General features: G+C 51.8%; 1 protein-coding gene across 1 annotated transcript in view; it reads left to right on the plus strand.

Moving 5' to 3' along the window:
- The window catches only part of LOC118617051 (mediator of RNA polymerase II transcription subunit 12-like protein), a 173,475-nt gene that overhangs the window by 88,805 nt on the left and 67,666 nt on the right, over positions 1 to 17,004 (plus strand). Inside the window, exons 20-22 of the mRNA XM_036242536.1 lie at positions 10,235 to 10,366; positions 11,741 to 11,867; positions 16,014 to 16,228. Coding sequence (XP_036098429.1) covers positions 10,235 to 10,366; positions 11,741 to 11,867; positions 16,014 to 16,228 — 474 coding nt within the window. The remainder of the gene's footprint in view (positions 1 to 10,234; positions 10,367 to 11,740; positions 11,868 to 16,013; positions 16,229 to 17,004) is intronic.

The raw sequence follows: 17,004 nt of genomic DNA on the forward strand, positions 1-17,004 counted from the left end.
CTGCAGGTGGAGGGGCCTGTGGCTGGCAGAAGGACACCAGCTGTGAGATCGGCAGGTGGTGCGTTGCTTGGGGGCATTATGGACAATTCACTGACTCTTTATTTCTATCCTCACCCGAGGACATTTTTCCATATTTTGTTCAGATAGAGTGGGAGGGAGGGAGAGAGAGGAAGAGAGAGAGAAACATCGATGTGAAAGGGACACATCGAGTGGCTGCCACCCGCACGACCAACCAGGGCCGGGGACAAACTGCAACCGAGGTACGTGCCCTTAGCGGGAACTGAACCCGGGTCTCTCCGGACCGCAGGCTGACGCTCTAACCGCTGAGCCAAACCGGCCAGGGCTTTTTTTTTTTTTAAGAAATGTTTTTATTGCTTTGAGAGGGAGAGGAAGTGAGAGGGGGTGAGAGCGAAACATCCATGTGAGAGACACTCGGATCAGCTGCTCCCCTATGACTCCTGTGCAGGGATCGAGCCACAACCGAGTCCTGTGCCCTGACCAGGAAACGAAACGGTGGCCTCTTGGTGTCCGGGACGACACAGCCCACCGAGCCACACGGGCCTGGGCGGTACACATGATGAGTGTCAGCGTCTTCCTTTGTGAAAGGGCCGTGTATCTCCGGAGGGTAGGGAGACGGCAGGAATCGTGTGGATGACACGGGTACATGTCAGTAAGGTGGGGCGTGAGCCCGAGCTTCTGTTACTACTGATGATGTATTTCTGGAGACAAACTCAGGTGAAGTGGAAGGGACAGGATTCCTTGGGACCACTGCAGACACCCCCCCCACACACACACAGACACACACCCACACACACACACGCACACACACACAGCTGTCCATCAGTCAACTCAGTACAGCCAGGATCCGTCAGACTTTCCAGTCTCTGATTTGCACAAAGACTTGACCCTCCATGCGAAGCGGGAGGAAGGGTCGGCTCACCCAAGGGGAGGTGGCCACTCGACCATGTTGTGAAAGAGGTCACGCTTGTCTCAGTGCTTAGGTTTTGTCTGTCTGTCTGATTTTATGTCACCTCACGTAAGGGAAGGTTTCAGTCACTTTCTAAAGCCAAGACTCCGCAGGCACAAGGGAGCAAAAAGGCAAACACACACCCAACCCCACTGAGAGGCCCGCCGAATGTCCTGGCCACCCGTGGGCAGCGTGGCGACGGACACCATCGTCTTTAAAATACATCTGTTAGGCCCTGGCCGGTTTGGCTCAGCGGTCAGAGCGTCGGCCTGCGGTTCTGAGAGACCCGGGTTCGGTTCCCGCTAAGGGCACATACCTCGGTTGCAGTTTGTCCCCGGCCCTGGTTGGTCGTGCGGGTGGCAGCCACTCGATGTGTCCCTTTCACGTCGATGTTTCTCTCTCTCCCTTCCTCTCTCTCCCTCCCACTCTATCTGTACAAAAAATGGAAAAATGTCCTCAGGTGAGGATAAAACATAAATAAATTAATAAAAAAAAAAATACACGTGTTAGTAAAAGGGCAATTCTGTTGATGTAGTTGGGGGAAAATTGCGTCGGCACATGCAGGCTTGGCTGAGGTTGAGAAGGACCAGGAACGCCTCTGTCCGGGTTGCGGCGGCCTCCGTTCGGTTCTGAGCGGGTACCCAGTCCTGTCATCCTCTTCAGCCTCCTGTGAGCGTGTCATGGGCACTAGGCCCCCTGCTAAGTGTGTCACATCATCTCACTCAGTGTTTCCCTGGCCAGCGAGGGGCATATTTACAAAGACTTTCATCCCCTATTTGCAGGTGAGGACACCAGGGCTTACAGAAGCTGGGGACTGTCCACGCTCATGGGCCACAGAGAGGGGCACTTTCCATAGTGCGTCCAGTTCCTCGACACTCTTTACTTTTTTTTTTAATCCTCATCCGAGGACATTTTTTCATTTATCTTCAGTAGAGCGGGAGGAAGAGAGAGAGAAACACATTGATTGGCTGCCACCCACATGACCCCGACCAGGGTCGGGGACAAACTGCAACCGAGGTACGTGCCCTTAGTGGGAACCGAACCCGGGACTCTCTGGTCCATGGCTGATGCTCCAACCACTGAGCCAAACTAGCCAGGGCAAAAGTCATTTTAAGTAACCAAAGCTGAGCAAACAGGTGTCAGATGTAATCCTAGAAAAAGGAGGGAAAAAAGCTTTCTAATTGCCCTGAACAGTTTTCACATATTAATATTGGCTCCTTTTTTATCTGAAGGATCAATCGGTAACTAATTTTTAAAAGTGGGTTTGACCGTTTTGATGCAGTAAACAATATTTAAGTACGAAGACTGTCCAAATCCTCAGGTCGCGCTGTCTGGCCTTGGACTCAAGGCCTGCTCAGACCTGGGTTCGAATCCTGGCTTTGCTGCCAGTCTGGAAGGCTCAGACCAGCTACTTCCCCCCCTCCTAATAGACTCCACCTTATCGGGGAGCAGGTGGTCAACAGTGAAAACCAGCTGTCGTGTTCCCAGCTGGGCAACTTGGGCTGTCAGGTCAGCACAGCCCAGCATCGTCTTGCAGACATTGATTGATGCTCCTTTTTCTCATCTGTGTGTTCTCTTTCTTGTTTGTAAGTTTTCGGACCAGACCGTGACGACTTTGGGAATTTTGTCTAAAGTTTTCATTATTTTCTGAATTACAGACACACCCTTTTCAAGGACTTCCAGAGGGATTTTCTTCATCCTTGTTGTTTATCTCGTGTGTGACTTTGGTTGTCATGCAGTGATGTTTCTCAGAACTCTTTTCTCCATTTGTATTCTTTAAATGTTGATTGAACTGAGGGGTGGCACATTCATTTTTTTGGCACAGTGGAAATTGATGACTGTTCGTTGATATAAATGCTCAGGGGAATGGTTTGGATTTTTTCTCCTCTACCTGTTTTCTTCTCAGGACTCAGAACTGTACTATTTTTAACTGCTGCTTTGGAATAGGAAGGAAGTCTTTCTTGCTTTCATGGTGTGTGTTTTGTTTCAAGACCCAAAGGCTGCCATTGATTCTGAGGATGTGAGACTAGGAAAACCAACCCCTTTCTGTATCAGCCATTTCAAATCTCTTCTGGAAATGTACCTATGGAAATATTCACATATATAAAGATTTTCCAGTAATGAATGCCATTTTATTGAATCTTGTGAGCTTGTGGTTCAAAATCTTAGGCTAATTACTTTATATGGTGATTCTGTTAGAAATGCTCTTTGTGACTGTGGCCAACAGGCTAGTGGTCTATTGGCAGCTCAGACCGATTTTTAACTCTTGCAGCTCTTGAAATTCACCCAGATGTCCAAACTCCGCCCCAGACCGCAAACCATGTGATTTGCTAATTTCACTATGCTCCATAGTATTCCATAGTGTCTTGCTAATTTCACTATGCTCCATAGTATTCCATAGTGTCTTGCTAATTTCACTATGCTCCATAGTATTCCATAGTATCTTGCTAATTTCACTATGCTCCATAGTATTCCATAGTATCTATTGGTGCTGTTACATGAATAATGTTTTTATCCTGATATGACCATCTTGTTTAATGTTGACTGAGTGCTGAATTATATTTGTAAACATGTCCTTCAGTCTCAGATTAAAGAGCTTTCTTTATTCAGTATTTGCTCTACGGTCAAGTTGGCTCTTGCTTATAGTAATGAGTCATGGATCATCCCTGTTCCCTTTTATGGTGTTTTTTTGTAATGTAGGTAGTATATTAAAAAAAGTCCTGCCCTGGCTGATGGCTCAGTTGGCTGGGCACCGTCCTGTGCACTGAAGAGTTGGTGGTTCGGTTCCCAGTAAGGGAACATGCCCAGGTCGTGGGTTTGGTCCCTGGTCGGGTGTATATGGGAGGCAACTGATAGATGTGTCTCTTTCACATCAATGTTTCCATCTCCTTCCTCTCTCTCAAAGAAAAAAAAATCAATGAAAACGTTAAAAATGTTCTTATTTTAAAATAGTGAACAATCTCACCAAATATCTTCTAATTTCTCAAGAAAGTATGCCTCAGATGTAGTTTCCAATTATTTTCCCTTCTTTGTCTGTTAAAGAATATAAGACCTGCCCAGCCTGGCTCTGTGGACCGAGAGGTCCTGGTTCGATTCCCGGTCAGGGCACAGGCCTGGGCTGTGAGCTCAGTCCCCAGTGGGGAGCGTGCAGGAGGCGGCCGGTTGATGTTTCTCCTCACATCGATGTTTCTCTATCTCTGTCCCTTCCTCCAAAAAAATCAATGAAAACATAAAGAAAATAAAATAATGCAAGACCTGTGCTTAGTGTCTAGATACCGTTAGGCTATTGAATAAGAATTGAATTAGACTGAATCTATCAGCTTTGTGTCCGCCCCACCTCTTGAGAGACACATGTGATAAACCCCACTTAGGCGGGCACTTTCTCCTCATCTGCAGCGTCGTTGCCCTGGGTGTAGACAGCACCCCAGTTATGATGATTTCAACAGGAGTAATAATTTCAGTGTTTTACCATGATGGGTGTGTCCCAAATTCACGAGGCCAGATGAACAATGCTGTTACTTAAGGGACCTCAGTAATTTTTGAATTTTGTGTTCTTTCATCCTCTCCTCATGATAGAAGTTATTTCTGCCTGTGATCCTTCGACACACAGTTCATACTTAACATCGAGAAATCCCTTTCGGCCCCTGACCTGGAGCCCTGTCCCGTCTCCTGCTGAGGAGTCAGGTAGCCTGGGTTTGACTCAAGTCCGGACCCAGCAGCTTTGAGACAGTCAATGTTTTTCAACCTTTCGGCCTCATATTGCTCCACAATCCTACGAGGCTCTGGGGACAATCATTTCCAAATTTTTCAGCTTCTAGAGGCCACTTGCGTTCCTCAGCTCATGTCCTCTTGCTCCATCGTCCAAGCCAGCGGCAGAGCATCTTCAAGTTCCTCCCCTAGTCTGACTCCTTCCTTCGTCCTATGTCTTTCTCTGACTCTCTGCCCCTCCCCCTTCATAAGCTCCCCTGTGATGACTTTGGGGTCACCCACAATCCAGGACAATCCCTCCCTCTCAGGATCCCGAACGTAATCACGGCCCAGAAGTTCCTTTTGCCATTGAAGGGAACATACTCGCAGGCCCTGGGGTTGGGATGTGGATGTCTTTGGGGGTGGGGGCCGTTACTTTATCTTTTCTTCATCTCTGTTTTGAAATATAATTCTTTAAAAATTTTTTTTTTCTTTATTGATTTTTAGAGAGAGAGGAAGGGAGAGGGAGAGAGATGGAAACACTGATGAGAGAGAACATCGACTGGCCGCCTCCTGTATGTCCCCCTCGGGGCTTGGGCCCACAACCTGGGCATGTGTCCTGACCGGGAATCGAACCGGCGACCTCCTGGTGCAGGGTCGATGCTCAGCCACTGAGCCACACCGGCCAGGCTGAAATTTAGTTCTTTATGGTATTTCTCAACAGCTACCTTCTGAAAGAAACATCTACTTCCTTCAGTCGTGTCTCTGCCCCTGGTGAACGTTGTTCTTTCTGAACCTTCTTCATGGTCTTCGTGCACATCGGAATGACTTACAGACGCCCGTGTCTGCCCCAGACCCCGCCTTGTGGGGGGCAGGGCCCGTGTCGAGCTCACATCCTGGGCTCTTACCTTACCTCAGGTTTCTGCCTTGAAGTTCTGTGTGAAAGTAATATTTATTAAATTTCACATAAACAAGTGGTGGGTTTACATACAGGAGCTTAATGTTCTCAGAAGTTTGTTTTTAGGGAGAAAATGCTTTTCCCCTCACACAGTTTAAATCACGAATTAGCGTGTGAGAGAGCGTCGGGCGGACAGACGGACGCCGCCCTCTAACGATGCTCTCCCGGCTGATTGGCGCCCGTCCGTGGGTGGGGGCGCGGGGCAGGGGTGTCTGTGCGCGTTGAACACATTCGATAGCATGCACCCCGGACCGGTGTTGACAGTCAAATACGCAAAATATTCTTTTTTGTCTTTGCCGATTAGTGGTAAATTCACATACAGTGTGGACCAAAGCGTCATAGTAAATACAGGAGAAAAAGATTTGAATGGGATGTTATCTTGAAAAATAATGCTAAAATTATAAAAGTTTATTTTCCAACATGTTTAAATAAGAAAGCACAAATGGCACGCGTTATGACCAGGTGTATAACTGTAATTGTCCCTGTGGCAGAGGTATCTTGCTTTCGCGTTGGGGTGATAGGATCTGATGTCCCAATGCGATCTTCTGAGAAGTTCGCGTGAGTTTTCCTAAGACCTCTCTTGTAACATCTTCGGTTTCTTCTCACATCAGCCGGGAACCTGCCCCTTCCTGCCTCCTGCCTCCCCACCCCTCCAGGGTCCTAAGGAAACACTGGCCCGTTTGGCGGGATGTTTGATACTCAGGAAGGAGCGGACTCCGTAGTGTTGGAATCCGGACAGTCTGGGAAAATACTTCTGGTTGAATACAGATTTTAAAAGGTGTAACTTGTTATGGGCACACCTGATAGGAAGGCAGGAACACTTCTGGGGTAAAATTACGAAAGCTCAGTCTTTGGAGCCCTTTCCTCTGATCCCCCTGACCCCGAACTCCTGGTACCCGATATCGAGATGACGGCTGCAGGTGGCGGCCCAGAGCCCGGAGGTCTGTGAACCTGACAGAGATGCTCCTGGCCTCTGAGCAGGTGTGGACCCTGAGGCCGAATCACGTCCTCCTCCACCTTATCACGTCCTGTTGCTCCGCGATGACTTATCTTTGCTGCTTTTCCCGCCCGAGACAAAACTTTCAGGCGCTGTGACCATCTGTTACACTTTCATTCCCCAGCGCGGACCTTCTCAGGGCACGTCCCAGGGCCTTGGAGGGAGCGCACGGCCAAAGGGCTGCTTTTCCGCACCTCACCCCACACCGGGTCCTGTCTGACCGGTAAACAGGACTAGTTTTCCAGCACCTCACCCCACACCCGGGTCCTGTCTGACCGGTAAACAGGACCAGTTTTCCAGCACCTCACCCCACACCGGGTCCTGTCTGACCGGTAAACAGGACTAGTTTTCCAGCACCTCACCCCACACCCGGGTCCTGTCTGACCGGTAAACAGGACTAGTTTTCCAGCACCTCACCCCACACCCGGGTCCTGTCTGACCGGTAAACAGGACTAGTTTTCCAGCACCCCACCCCACACCCGGGTCCTGTCTGACCTGTTAAAAAGGACTAGTTTTCCAGCACCTCACCCCACACCGGGTCCTGTCTGACCGGTAAACAGGACCAGTTTTCCAGCACCCCACCCCACACGCGGGTCCTGTCTGACAGGTAAACAGGACTAGTTTTCCAGCACCCCACCCCACACGCGGGTCCTGTCTGACCGGTAAACAGGACTAGTTTTCCAGCACCCCACCCCACACGCGGGTCCTGTCTGACCGGTAAACAGGACTAGTTTTCCAGCACCTCACCCCACACCCGGGTCCTGTCTGACCTGTTAAAAAGGACTAGTTTTCCAGCACCTCACCCCACACCCGGGTCCTGTCTGACCGGTAAACAGGACCAGTTTTCCAGCACCCCACCCCACACGCGGGTCCTGTCTGACAGGTAAACAGGACTAGTTTTCCAGCACCCCACCCCACACCCGGGGCCTGTCTGACCGGTAAACAGGACTAGTTTTCCAGCACCTCACCCCACACCCGGGTCCTGTCTGACCGGTAAACAGGACTAGTTTTCCAGCACCTCACCCCACACCCGGGTCCTGTCTGACCGGTAAACAGGACTAGTTTTCCAGCACCTCACCCCACACCCGGGTCCTGTCTGACCTGTTAAAAAGGACTAGTTTTCCAGCACCTCACCCCACACCCGGGTCCTGTCTGACCGGTAAACAGGACCAGTTTTCCAGCACCTCACCCCACACCGGGTCCTGTCTGACCGGTAAACAGGACCAGTTTTCCAGCACCTCACCCCACACCGGGTCCTGTCTGACCGGTAAACAGGACCAGTTTTCCAGCACCCCACCCCACACGCGGGTCCTGTCTGACAGGTAAACAGGACCAGTTTTCCAGCACCCCACCCCACACGCGGGTCCTGTCTGACCGGTAAACAGGACTAGTTTTCCAGCACCTCACCCCACACCGGGTCCTGTCTGACCGGTAAACAGGACCAGTTTTCCAGCACCCCACCCCACACGCGGGTCCTGTCTGACAGGTAAACAGGACTAGTTTTCCAGCACCCCACCCCACACCCGGGGCCTGTCTGACCGGTAAACAGGACTAGTTTTCCAGCACCTCACCCCACACCGGGTCCTGTCTGACCGGTAAACAGGACTAGTTTTCCAGCACCTCACCCCACACCCGGGTCCTGTCTGACCGGTAAACAGGACTAGTTTTCTAGCACCTCACCCCACACCCGGGTCCTGTCTGACCGGTAAACAGGACTAGTTTTCCAGCACCTCACCCCACACCCGGGTCCTGTCTGACCGGTAAACAGGACTAGTTTTCCAGCACCTCACCCCACACCCGGGTCCTGTCTGACCTGTTAAAAAGGACTAGTTTTCCAGCACCTCACCCCACACCCGGGTCCTGTCTGACCTGTTAAAAAGGACTAGTTTTCCAGCACCCCACCCCACACCCGGGGCCTGTCTGACCGGTAAACAGGACTAGTTTTCTAGCACCTCACCCCACACCCGGGTCCTGTCTGACCTGTTAAAAAGGACTAGTTTTCCAGCACCTCACCCCACACCCGGGTCCTGTCTGATAGCACCTCACCCCACACCCGGGTCCTGTCTGAACTGTTAAAAAGGACTAGTTTTCTAGCACCTCACCCCACACCCGGGTCCTGTCTGAACTGTTAAAAAGGACTAGTTTTCCAGCACCTCACCCCACACCCGGGTCCTGTCTGACCTGTTAAAAAGGACTAGTTTTCTAGCACCTCACCCCACACCCGGGTCCTGTCTGACCAGTAAACAGGACTAGTTTTCCAGCACCTCACCCCACACCCGGGTCCTGTCTGACCGGTAAACAGGACTAGTTTTCCAGCACCTCACCCCACACCCGGGTCCTGTCTGACCGGTAAACAGGACTAGTTTTCTAACACCTCACCCCACACCCGGGTCCTGTCTGATGTGTTAAAAAGAAGGTTTTCCTTGATGCGACCTGGAAAGCGCATCTCTAGGTCCCGCAGAACCGGCACTTGCGTTGAGTATGTTGGCTCGGCTGTTGATCTTCTGGTGGCACATTTTCCTCCGGGTCGTAGGACGCAGAGGAAAGCAAGACTTGTACATTGTGTGCTGCGCCTTACTTACTAGATCCGTGTACTAAGAACCGGCGGCGGTATTTTCAGGGCGACTGCTTGGCCCTGTTCCGTGTTCTCCGTGTACGCCCGCGGGCTTGGATATCTGACTCTTCCCGGAGGGGCCTGACTCCCCGCAGGAGTTCCTCCCGTTCACTCTTCCTTGTTAGATGTTCTGCTCCGTGTTGGTGCATTTTGATGGAGTTCTTTCTCATTTTAAATCAAGGGACCCAGCGCTCCTTGAAGAACATCTGCCTCAGGTAGCATGATTCTTGTTTGCTTTAAGAGGTTTTTAGTGAAATTTAGGGTCGGATGAGTGACAATCTCGGGGTAAGCTGGTTTTTATGATCTGAGTTGGTTCCTTGTGTCTAAACACTGATCAGGGATTCGTATCCTGAGACTCTCGGGTGTCTTCTCAGAGTTCACAAACCTGAAGTGTGTGTGTGTGTGTGTGTGTGTGTGTGTGTGTGAGAACCGGTCCATACACAAGGGTGGGCAGGAGTAGATTTGCAGTTTTCAGTACGTGAAACGTGAAATAGCTGCATTATTATTTATTCTTGTGTGATATGTATTTTTAGCTGTCATTTTTCATGCTTGTTGTTGCTAATGTGTGGTCTCTGATTAGCAGCTCCCCCCCACACACACACTTTGTTTTTCCACTTCCTCACTGGACTGGGCCATTGGTGACCTGGCTTGTTGGGGTCACCGAGTGGAGCCGAGCGAGGGCCCGGGGGTCCCCAGTGGGTGAGGTGCGTGGGCTGCTAACAGCTGCTCTTGATGTTCGGTGGCTCAGTGGCCCGTTTCCCTTCCGTCTGCTTCTGACACCGAGTTCCGGAGGGTGGAGGGACCGTCACAGACGCCCCTTTTCTCAGTCAATGCTTCCCCTCCTCACGACCGCAGCTGCACTCTTCATATTTCCACGGGAACGTCGGGGAACTGCTTCCAGGGTGACGAATAAAACGCGACCGAGGAGCATTCGGGCTGCAGGTTTTCCTGACCCTCGCGCGGGTCACGTCTCATGTGACGGGGCTGGTGCCCGTTTCTCTCTGTCCTCAGGTCGCCCCCAACGACGAGGCGGTGGTGACGCTGCTGTGTGAGTGGGCGGTGAGCTGCAGGCGGTCGGGCAAGCACAGGGCCATGGCGGTGGCCAGGCTGCTGGCGAAGAGGCAGGCGGAGCTCGAGGTGGAGGTAGGCTGCTGCCCCCGCCCGGGAGTGCCCCCCGCCTGGAGTGCCCCCTGCCCGGAGTTACCCCCTGCCTGGAGTGCCCCCCGCCCGGGAGTGCCCCCTGCCTAGAGTGCCCCCCGCCTGGAGTGCCCCCCGCCCGGAGTGCCCCCTACCTGGAGTGCCCCCTACCTGCGAGTGCCCCCCGCCCAGAGTGCCCCCCACCTGGAGTGCCCCCCACCTGGAGTGCCCCCCACCTGTGAGTGCCCCCTACCTGGAGTGCCCCCCGCCCGGGAGTGCCCCCTACCTGGAGTGCCCCCCTACCTGGAGTGCCCCCTACCTGGAGTGCCCCCCACCTGGAGTGCCCCCCTACCTGGAGTACCCCCTACCTGGAGTGCGCCCTACCTGGAGTGCCCCCTACCTGGAGTGCCCCCTACCTGGAGTGCCCCCTACTGGGGATCAAGCCTACAACCTGGGCATGTGCCTTGACCGGGAATCCAACTGGGACCTCTCAGTCCATGGGACAACACTCAGTCCACTGAGCCACACCAGCCAGGCTAAAGGGAAATTTAAAAAAAAAAAATTTTTCTTTATTGATTTTAGAGAGAGAGGAAGGGAGAGGGAGAGAAATAGAAACATCGATGAGAGAGAACATCGATTGGCACCTCCTGCACGCCCCCCCCCACTGGGGATCAGCCCACAACCTGGGCATGTGCCCTGACCGGGAATCGAACCAGCGACCTCTTGGTGCAGGGTTGACGCTCAGCCCCTGAGCCACACCGGCCGGGGCAGTAAGTCCGTCTTACGAATGCACAAGTTAAACTGCTTCTCTAGATGAACTGCGGCGACTCCAGAGGTTCTGAGAGACCGTATTGGTGAAATGTGACGACCAAGGGAAAGAATGTTGTTGGAGGAATTACGTCAGCTTTTCATTTGACACCACACCCTCCTCCCCCACACACACTCATACATGCTCCCACCTGACAAAAACAAACACGGAAGCATCAAACTCAACAGTACATGCCCAGATGTTTCTTAGGGGGGATACAGGTGAACACACGCTATTTGGAAAGAATGACGGCCTCAGAGCCCTTTCTGCAGGGAGCGTTAGCAGTTGATTTTGTGCCGTGTTGTATGTTGTCCTGTGCAGCTTCATAATTCATACGAATGATGCTTTCCACAGGTGTTTGAAATCCTTTCAATTGTTCTGGAATAGTTTCCTCAACTTTTAAAAATTACATTTACCCACACTCTGCATGGCCCGCAAATACAGACAGACGTCTCAATTTTACATTTTGTCTGGGAACGTAAATGTTGATTAAAAAAAGGTAATGACGTCATGACCCCTTGTGACTGTCTTTGTCCTTTAGAATAACTCTGCTTGTTTGCTTTCAATCTTAGCGGTGTGGCGAGTCGGAGGCCCTGGATGAGAAGGAGTCCATTTCCTCGGCCTCTCTTGCGGGATCGAGTTTGCCTGTGTTCCAGAACGTTCTGCTAAGGTTTCTAGACACACAGGCCCCCTCACTGTGTAAGTAAAACTCATTGCTTCTAGATCTTTTTTTTTTTTTCTTATCCTCACCCGAGGACATTTTTCCATTTTTTGTTCAGATAGAGCAGGAGGGAGAGAGAGGAAGAGAGAGAGAGAGAAACATCGATGTGAAAGGGACACATCGAGTGGCTGCCACCCGCACGACCAACCAGGGCCGGGGACAAACTGCAACCGAGGTACATGCCCCTAGCGGGAACCGAACCCGGGTCTCTCTGGACCGCAGGCCGACACTCCAACCGCTGAGCCAAACCGGCCAGGGCATTGCTTCTAGATCTTAAATAAGGGAATGCCCCCTTTATAAAAGGCGGATTCTTTTTCTTTTTTTTTTGTTTGTATTAGCATCTTATCAAACGTTCTTGACACTGAACACACTGTACATTTCGCTGAGCAAAATCCCGTGACACGTTTTCGATGGAGACGCGTGCAGTTTTAAAATCAGGGGAGCGTCAACGTTTTGAGATTGTGTATGGCGTGAAAAACAAAGCACCCCCTCCCTTTGTGTGCAGTGAGCGAATTCTTCCTTCCCAGGTCTTTCTCGCCCAACCAGAGACGCGGAGGCCCTGTGACATTGCGCTGTAGGTTGTGGTTCGGGGTTTTCTCTGTTCGAACCATTTACTGAATCTCTGGCTTCTGCCTTTGCATCTGGAGGGGCGGGCGTGTGCCGGCGTCCAACACGGCTCTGTAGCCGGGCCCCGGGCGCGCGGAGACCCCTGGTACAGGTGGCTGGCCGCTGGCCGCTCCCTCTCGAGGTCCTGGGCTCCTTTTCGGTCCTTGTTCTGTCGCTGGGGGCAAGTTGAGGGTTTGGGGAGCACACCCAGTGGCTTCGTACTGTCAGTGGACACTTACAGAAACGGGTGTGAGCCGAGGCCTTTGTGGTCAGAGCACAGCAGGGAGTCTAACGCGGTAGCGATGGAAACGCAGAAACGAGGGGACAAGGGAGAAGGGACAGAACAGGGAGGAAGAGTGGATTCGGGGAGGGAGATGTTTGTGCAGAAGAGATGAAGATAGCCCTGCTCGGTCCCGGGGGCCTCCTTCGGGGGAGGGGCTCGGCGGGCGGCTGCTCGGGCTGGAGGGAGAGACAGGGCTTGGACTGCGGGGGGCAGCATGAAACCCCGAAAGTGCAGAGACGAGAGAGGTCCCGTCAGCCACTGTGGTGGGCGGAGATGCCGCGTCTTGTCTCCTGGGGGGCGCACGTCTGTGCTCCGCTGTCCTCATCCTGTGCTTGGGAACGGCCCCTCCCACCTCTGCGTGTCTGGGCCCGTTTGCCGTCAGGCAGAGGGACAGCTGCTTGGCCTCTGCAGAGGCCGGTGTGGTGGTGGCTCGAGCCAGCGTGTTGGCCTGCGGCCCAGGGAAGGGGTTCGCGTTCCCTGGGTCCAGTGGCCGTCTCTGTGCTTCCGAGGGGACGGCACGGGCCCTGGGCTTGGCGGGGTTCGTCGTCCCAGGTGTAATCACTCTGGGGTACGTGCTGCGGAGCGGGCCGAGGGCATGGGTCATGCTGCAGGTTCAGCAGACTGGTCAGGAGTTAGGGGGGCTGGACAGCTCCTGCTTGTGCCCTTCCATCCCGTCGCCCTCCTCTGGGCCTCTCTCGGTTTCCCCAACATTTCAGTCGTGGTTCGATTGTGACGTGTCCTTGGAGACGGGCACCATGTGCCCACAGACACACAGACACACGCGAACTCGACAGCAGCCAGTAGCGGTTGTTTTTTATTATTATTTTTAAAAAATCTTCATCTGAGGATATTTTCCCATCCATCTGCAGATAAGGAGGGAGGGAAGGAAAGAGAGAAACATCCATGTGAGAGGGACACCTCGACTGGTCGCCTCCCGCACGACCCAACCAGGGTTGAACCGCAACCGAAGTATGTGCCCTTGACCGGAACCGAACACGCGACTCATTGGTCTGGGGGCCAACGTTCCAACCGCTGAGCCAAACTGGCCAGGGCTGTATTCATTTATTTTTATTTATCTTTATTATTGAAAGTATTAAAGATGTCCCCCCTCCATTGACACCCTCCTCCCCGCTCCTGCCCTGTCACCCACCTTCCTAGCACTGTCGTCTGTGTCCATGGGTTGTGCACACATGTAAGTTCTTTGGTTTATCTCCTTCTGCTCCCCCACCCCCTTCCCTCTGAGGTTGGTCAGTCTGATTCCTACTTCCATGTCTCTGGGTCTACTTTGTTCTTCAGTACAATTTGTTCATTATAGTCCACAAATAAGTGAGATCATGTGGTATTTGTCTTTCACTGACTAGCTGATTTTGCTTAGGATAATACTCTCCAGGTCCCTCCATGTCTTCTCAAAGGATAAGAGATCTTTCTTTCTTACCGCTGCATAGTACTCCATTGTGTACATGTACCACAGCTTTTTTATCCTCTCATCTACTGATGGACACTTGGGCTGTTTCCAGATCTTAGCTATTGTAAATAGTGCTGCTATAAACATGGGGGTACATATATTCTTCCTGATTGGTGTTTCAGGCTTCTTAGGGTATATTCCTAGAAGTGGGATCACTGGGTCAAATGGAAGTTCAATTTTAACTTTTTGAGGTAACACCATATTGTTTTCCATAGTGGCTGCACCAGTCTGCATTCCCACCAGCAGTGTACTAGTGTCCCCTTTTCTCCACACCCTCGCCAACACTTGTTTGATGATTTGTTGATGGCGGCCATTCTGGGGAGTGTGAGGATACCTCACAGTCATTTTAATTTGCATCTCTCTGCCCTGGCCGGTTTATTCAGTGGTTAGAGCATCGGTCCATGGTCCAGAGAGTCCTGGGTTTGATTCCTGTTAAGGGCATGTACCTCAGTTGCAGTATATCCTCACCCTGGCAGGGGTCGTGGGGGTGGCAGCCAGTAGTCGATGTGTCTCTCTCACATCGACGTCTCTCTCTCTCTCCTCTTCCCTCCCTCCCTCTTGCTCTATCTGAAGATGAATGCAAAAATGTCCTCAGTTGAGGAGTGAAAAACAAATTTTTGTTTTTGCATCTCTCTGATGATTAGTGATGTTGAGCATTTCTTCATATGTTTCTTGGCCCTTTGTATGTCCTGTTTGGAGAGGTGTCTATTCAGGTCCTCTGCCCATCCACATCAAATTAGAAAGCTCAGGAATCCAGCATCAATATGAAAAGGGAACCGGCTGTATGGGAGAGCATATTTACTGATGATATTTGGATAAGAGGTTAATTTTAAAAAATATGAGTTGTACTCATACAACTCAACAAAAGGAAGACAGACAACCCAATTAAAAAAAAATGAGCCCTGGCAGGTTTGGCTCAGCAGTTAGAGCGTTGGCCTGCGGTCCGGAGAGACCCGGGTTCGGTTCCCGCTAAGGGCACGTACCTCGGTTGCAGTTTGTCCCCGGCCCTGGTTGGTCGTGCGGGTGGCAGCCACTCGATGTGTCCCTTTCACATCGATGTTTCTCTCTCTCTCCCTCCCTCCTGCTCTATCTGAACAAAAAGTGGAAAAATGTCGTCGGGTGAGGATTAAAAAGAAACAAAAAATGAGCAGAGGACCTGCATAGACTCTTTGCCACTAGCCGTTTTAGTAATAAAACCAGAGAACAGCAGTCTAGGCCAGTTTTTTTTTTTTTTTTTTAACCTGAAATTTTACGTGTTTATATTACTATTTAAATAGTACTTCGTTTGCAAGGGACCACTGTCTTTAAACTTGAAGTTGTCCTTGGCATACTGGATAGTATTTGTCAATTCCTGCGTGTCATTTCTCTATGGACAACATTGCCTCATAGTGAATTTTCTGATAATCGTTGATTTTGGAAACAAAAATATATGAAAACTGGTAATAATATTGTTACACCTTAGCAATTTTTTTTATCCTCACCCAAGGACATTTTTGCATTTATCCTCAGATAGAGCTGGGGGTGGAGGGGGGAAGGAGAGAGCGAGAAACATCGATTTGGGAGAGACACATTGGGTGGCTGCCACACACATGACCCCCAGCGGGGTACCTGCCCTTAGCAGGAACCGAACCCAGGCCTCTCTGGTCCGCGGGCCGACGCTCTAACCGCTGAGCCAAACTGGCCAGGGCAGCCTTAGAAATGGAAAAAGAAACATGTCTTTTATATTCCAACGGGTCCGGGGGACTGAATTCCTGACTCGTTTCCCTCCAGCGGATCCCAGCAGCGAGTGCGAGAAGGTGGAGTTCGTGAACCTGGTGCTGCTGTTCTGCGAGTTCATCCGGCTCGACGTCTTCTCCCACGACGCGTACATGTGCACCCTCATCTCGCGGGGGGACCTGGCGGTCGCCGCCTCCACGCGGCCTCGGTCGCCCTCGGGAGAGCACGCCGATGAGTACTACCCCAAGGACCACGACCTGAAGATGGAGGTAGGGCCCGGGTGCCTGCCCCACCCAAACCTCTGGGGTTATTCCGATCGAAGCGTGGTTACTCCTGAGGTGTGTTCTTGAGGGAGCAGCCGCACGGGACCACGTGCCCAGCCTTCCCTGTGGGTGCCCTGACACCGCTGGTGGGGAGACGGAACCGTGACCGGCAGGCCCCAGCCTTCCCCGTGCGCCGCCCTGATCTGCTTCCAGCTGCAGGAATCTCCAACCCTCGGGCTCCCCGCATGTCGTGCCTCCGAGCTGGGCTCGTTCGGGCCCTGACGTCCTGGCGCATTGTCGTTCTGAGCAGCGTGTGCCCCAGTATCTGTTGTGCAGCACTGGGACCACTCTTTTATACATAATGGGAAATTCTGTTCTAGCCTTTTTTTTTTTTTTTTTTTAATCCTCACCCGAGGACATTTTTGCATTTCATCTTCAGATAGAGTGTGAGGGAGAGAGAGAGAAACATCGACGTGAAAGGGACACAGTAAGTGGTCGCCACCCACATGACCCAACTGGGTCCGGGGACAGACGGCAACCGAGGTACGCGCCCTTAGCGGGAACCGAACCCAGGACTCTGGACCGCAGGCCGACGCTCTAACCGCTGAGCCAAACTGGCCAGGGCCCGTTTTAGTCTTAACACGTCATGTTTTCATTTCCATTCATCAGAAACGAAATCTGGTTCTCAAATGTTTGGAAGTTGTTCTTTTCCACTCGTTATATTATGCTGTGAGTATATGGGCTTTATCATTTTCTGCCAGGTTCTGGTATTTCCGGACATT

Source organism: Molossus molossus, unplaced genomic scaffold (assembly GCF_014108415.1).
Source record: "Molossus molossus isolate mMolMol1 unplaced genomic scaffold, mMolMol1.p scaffold_m16_p_5, whole genome shotgun sequence".
Taxonomy (NCBI): Eukaryota; Metazoa; Chordata; class Mammalia; order Chiroptera; family Molossidae; genus Molossus; species Molossus molossus.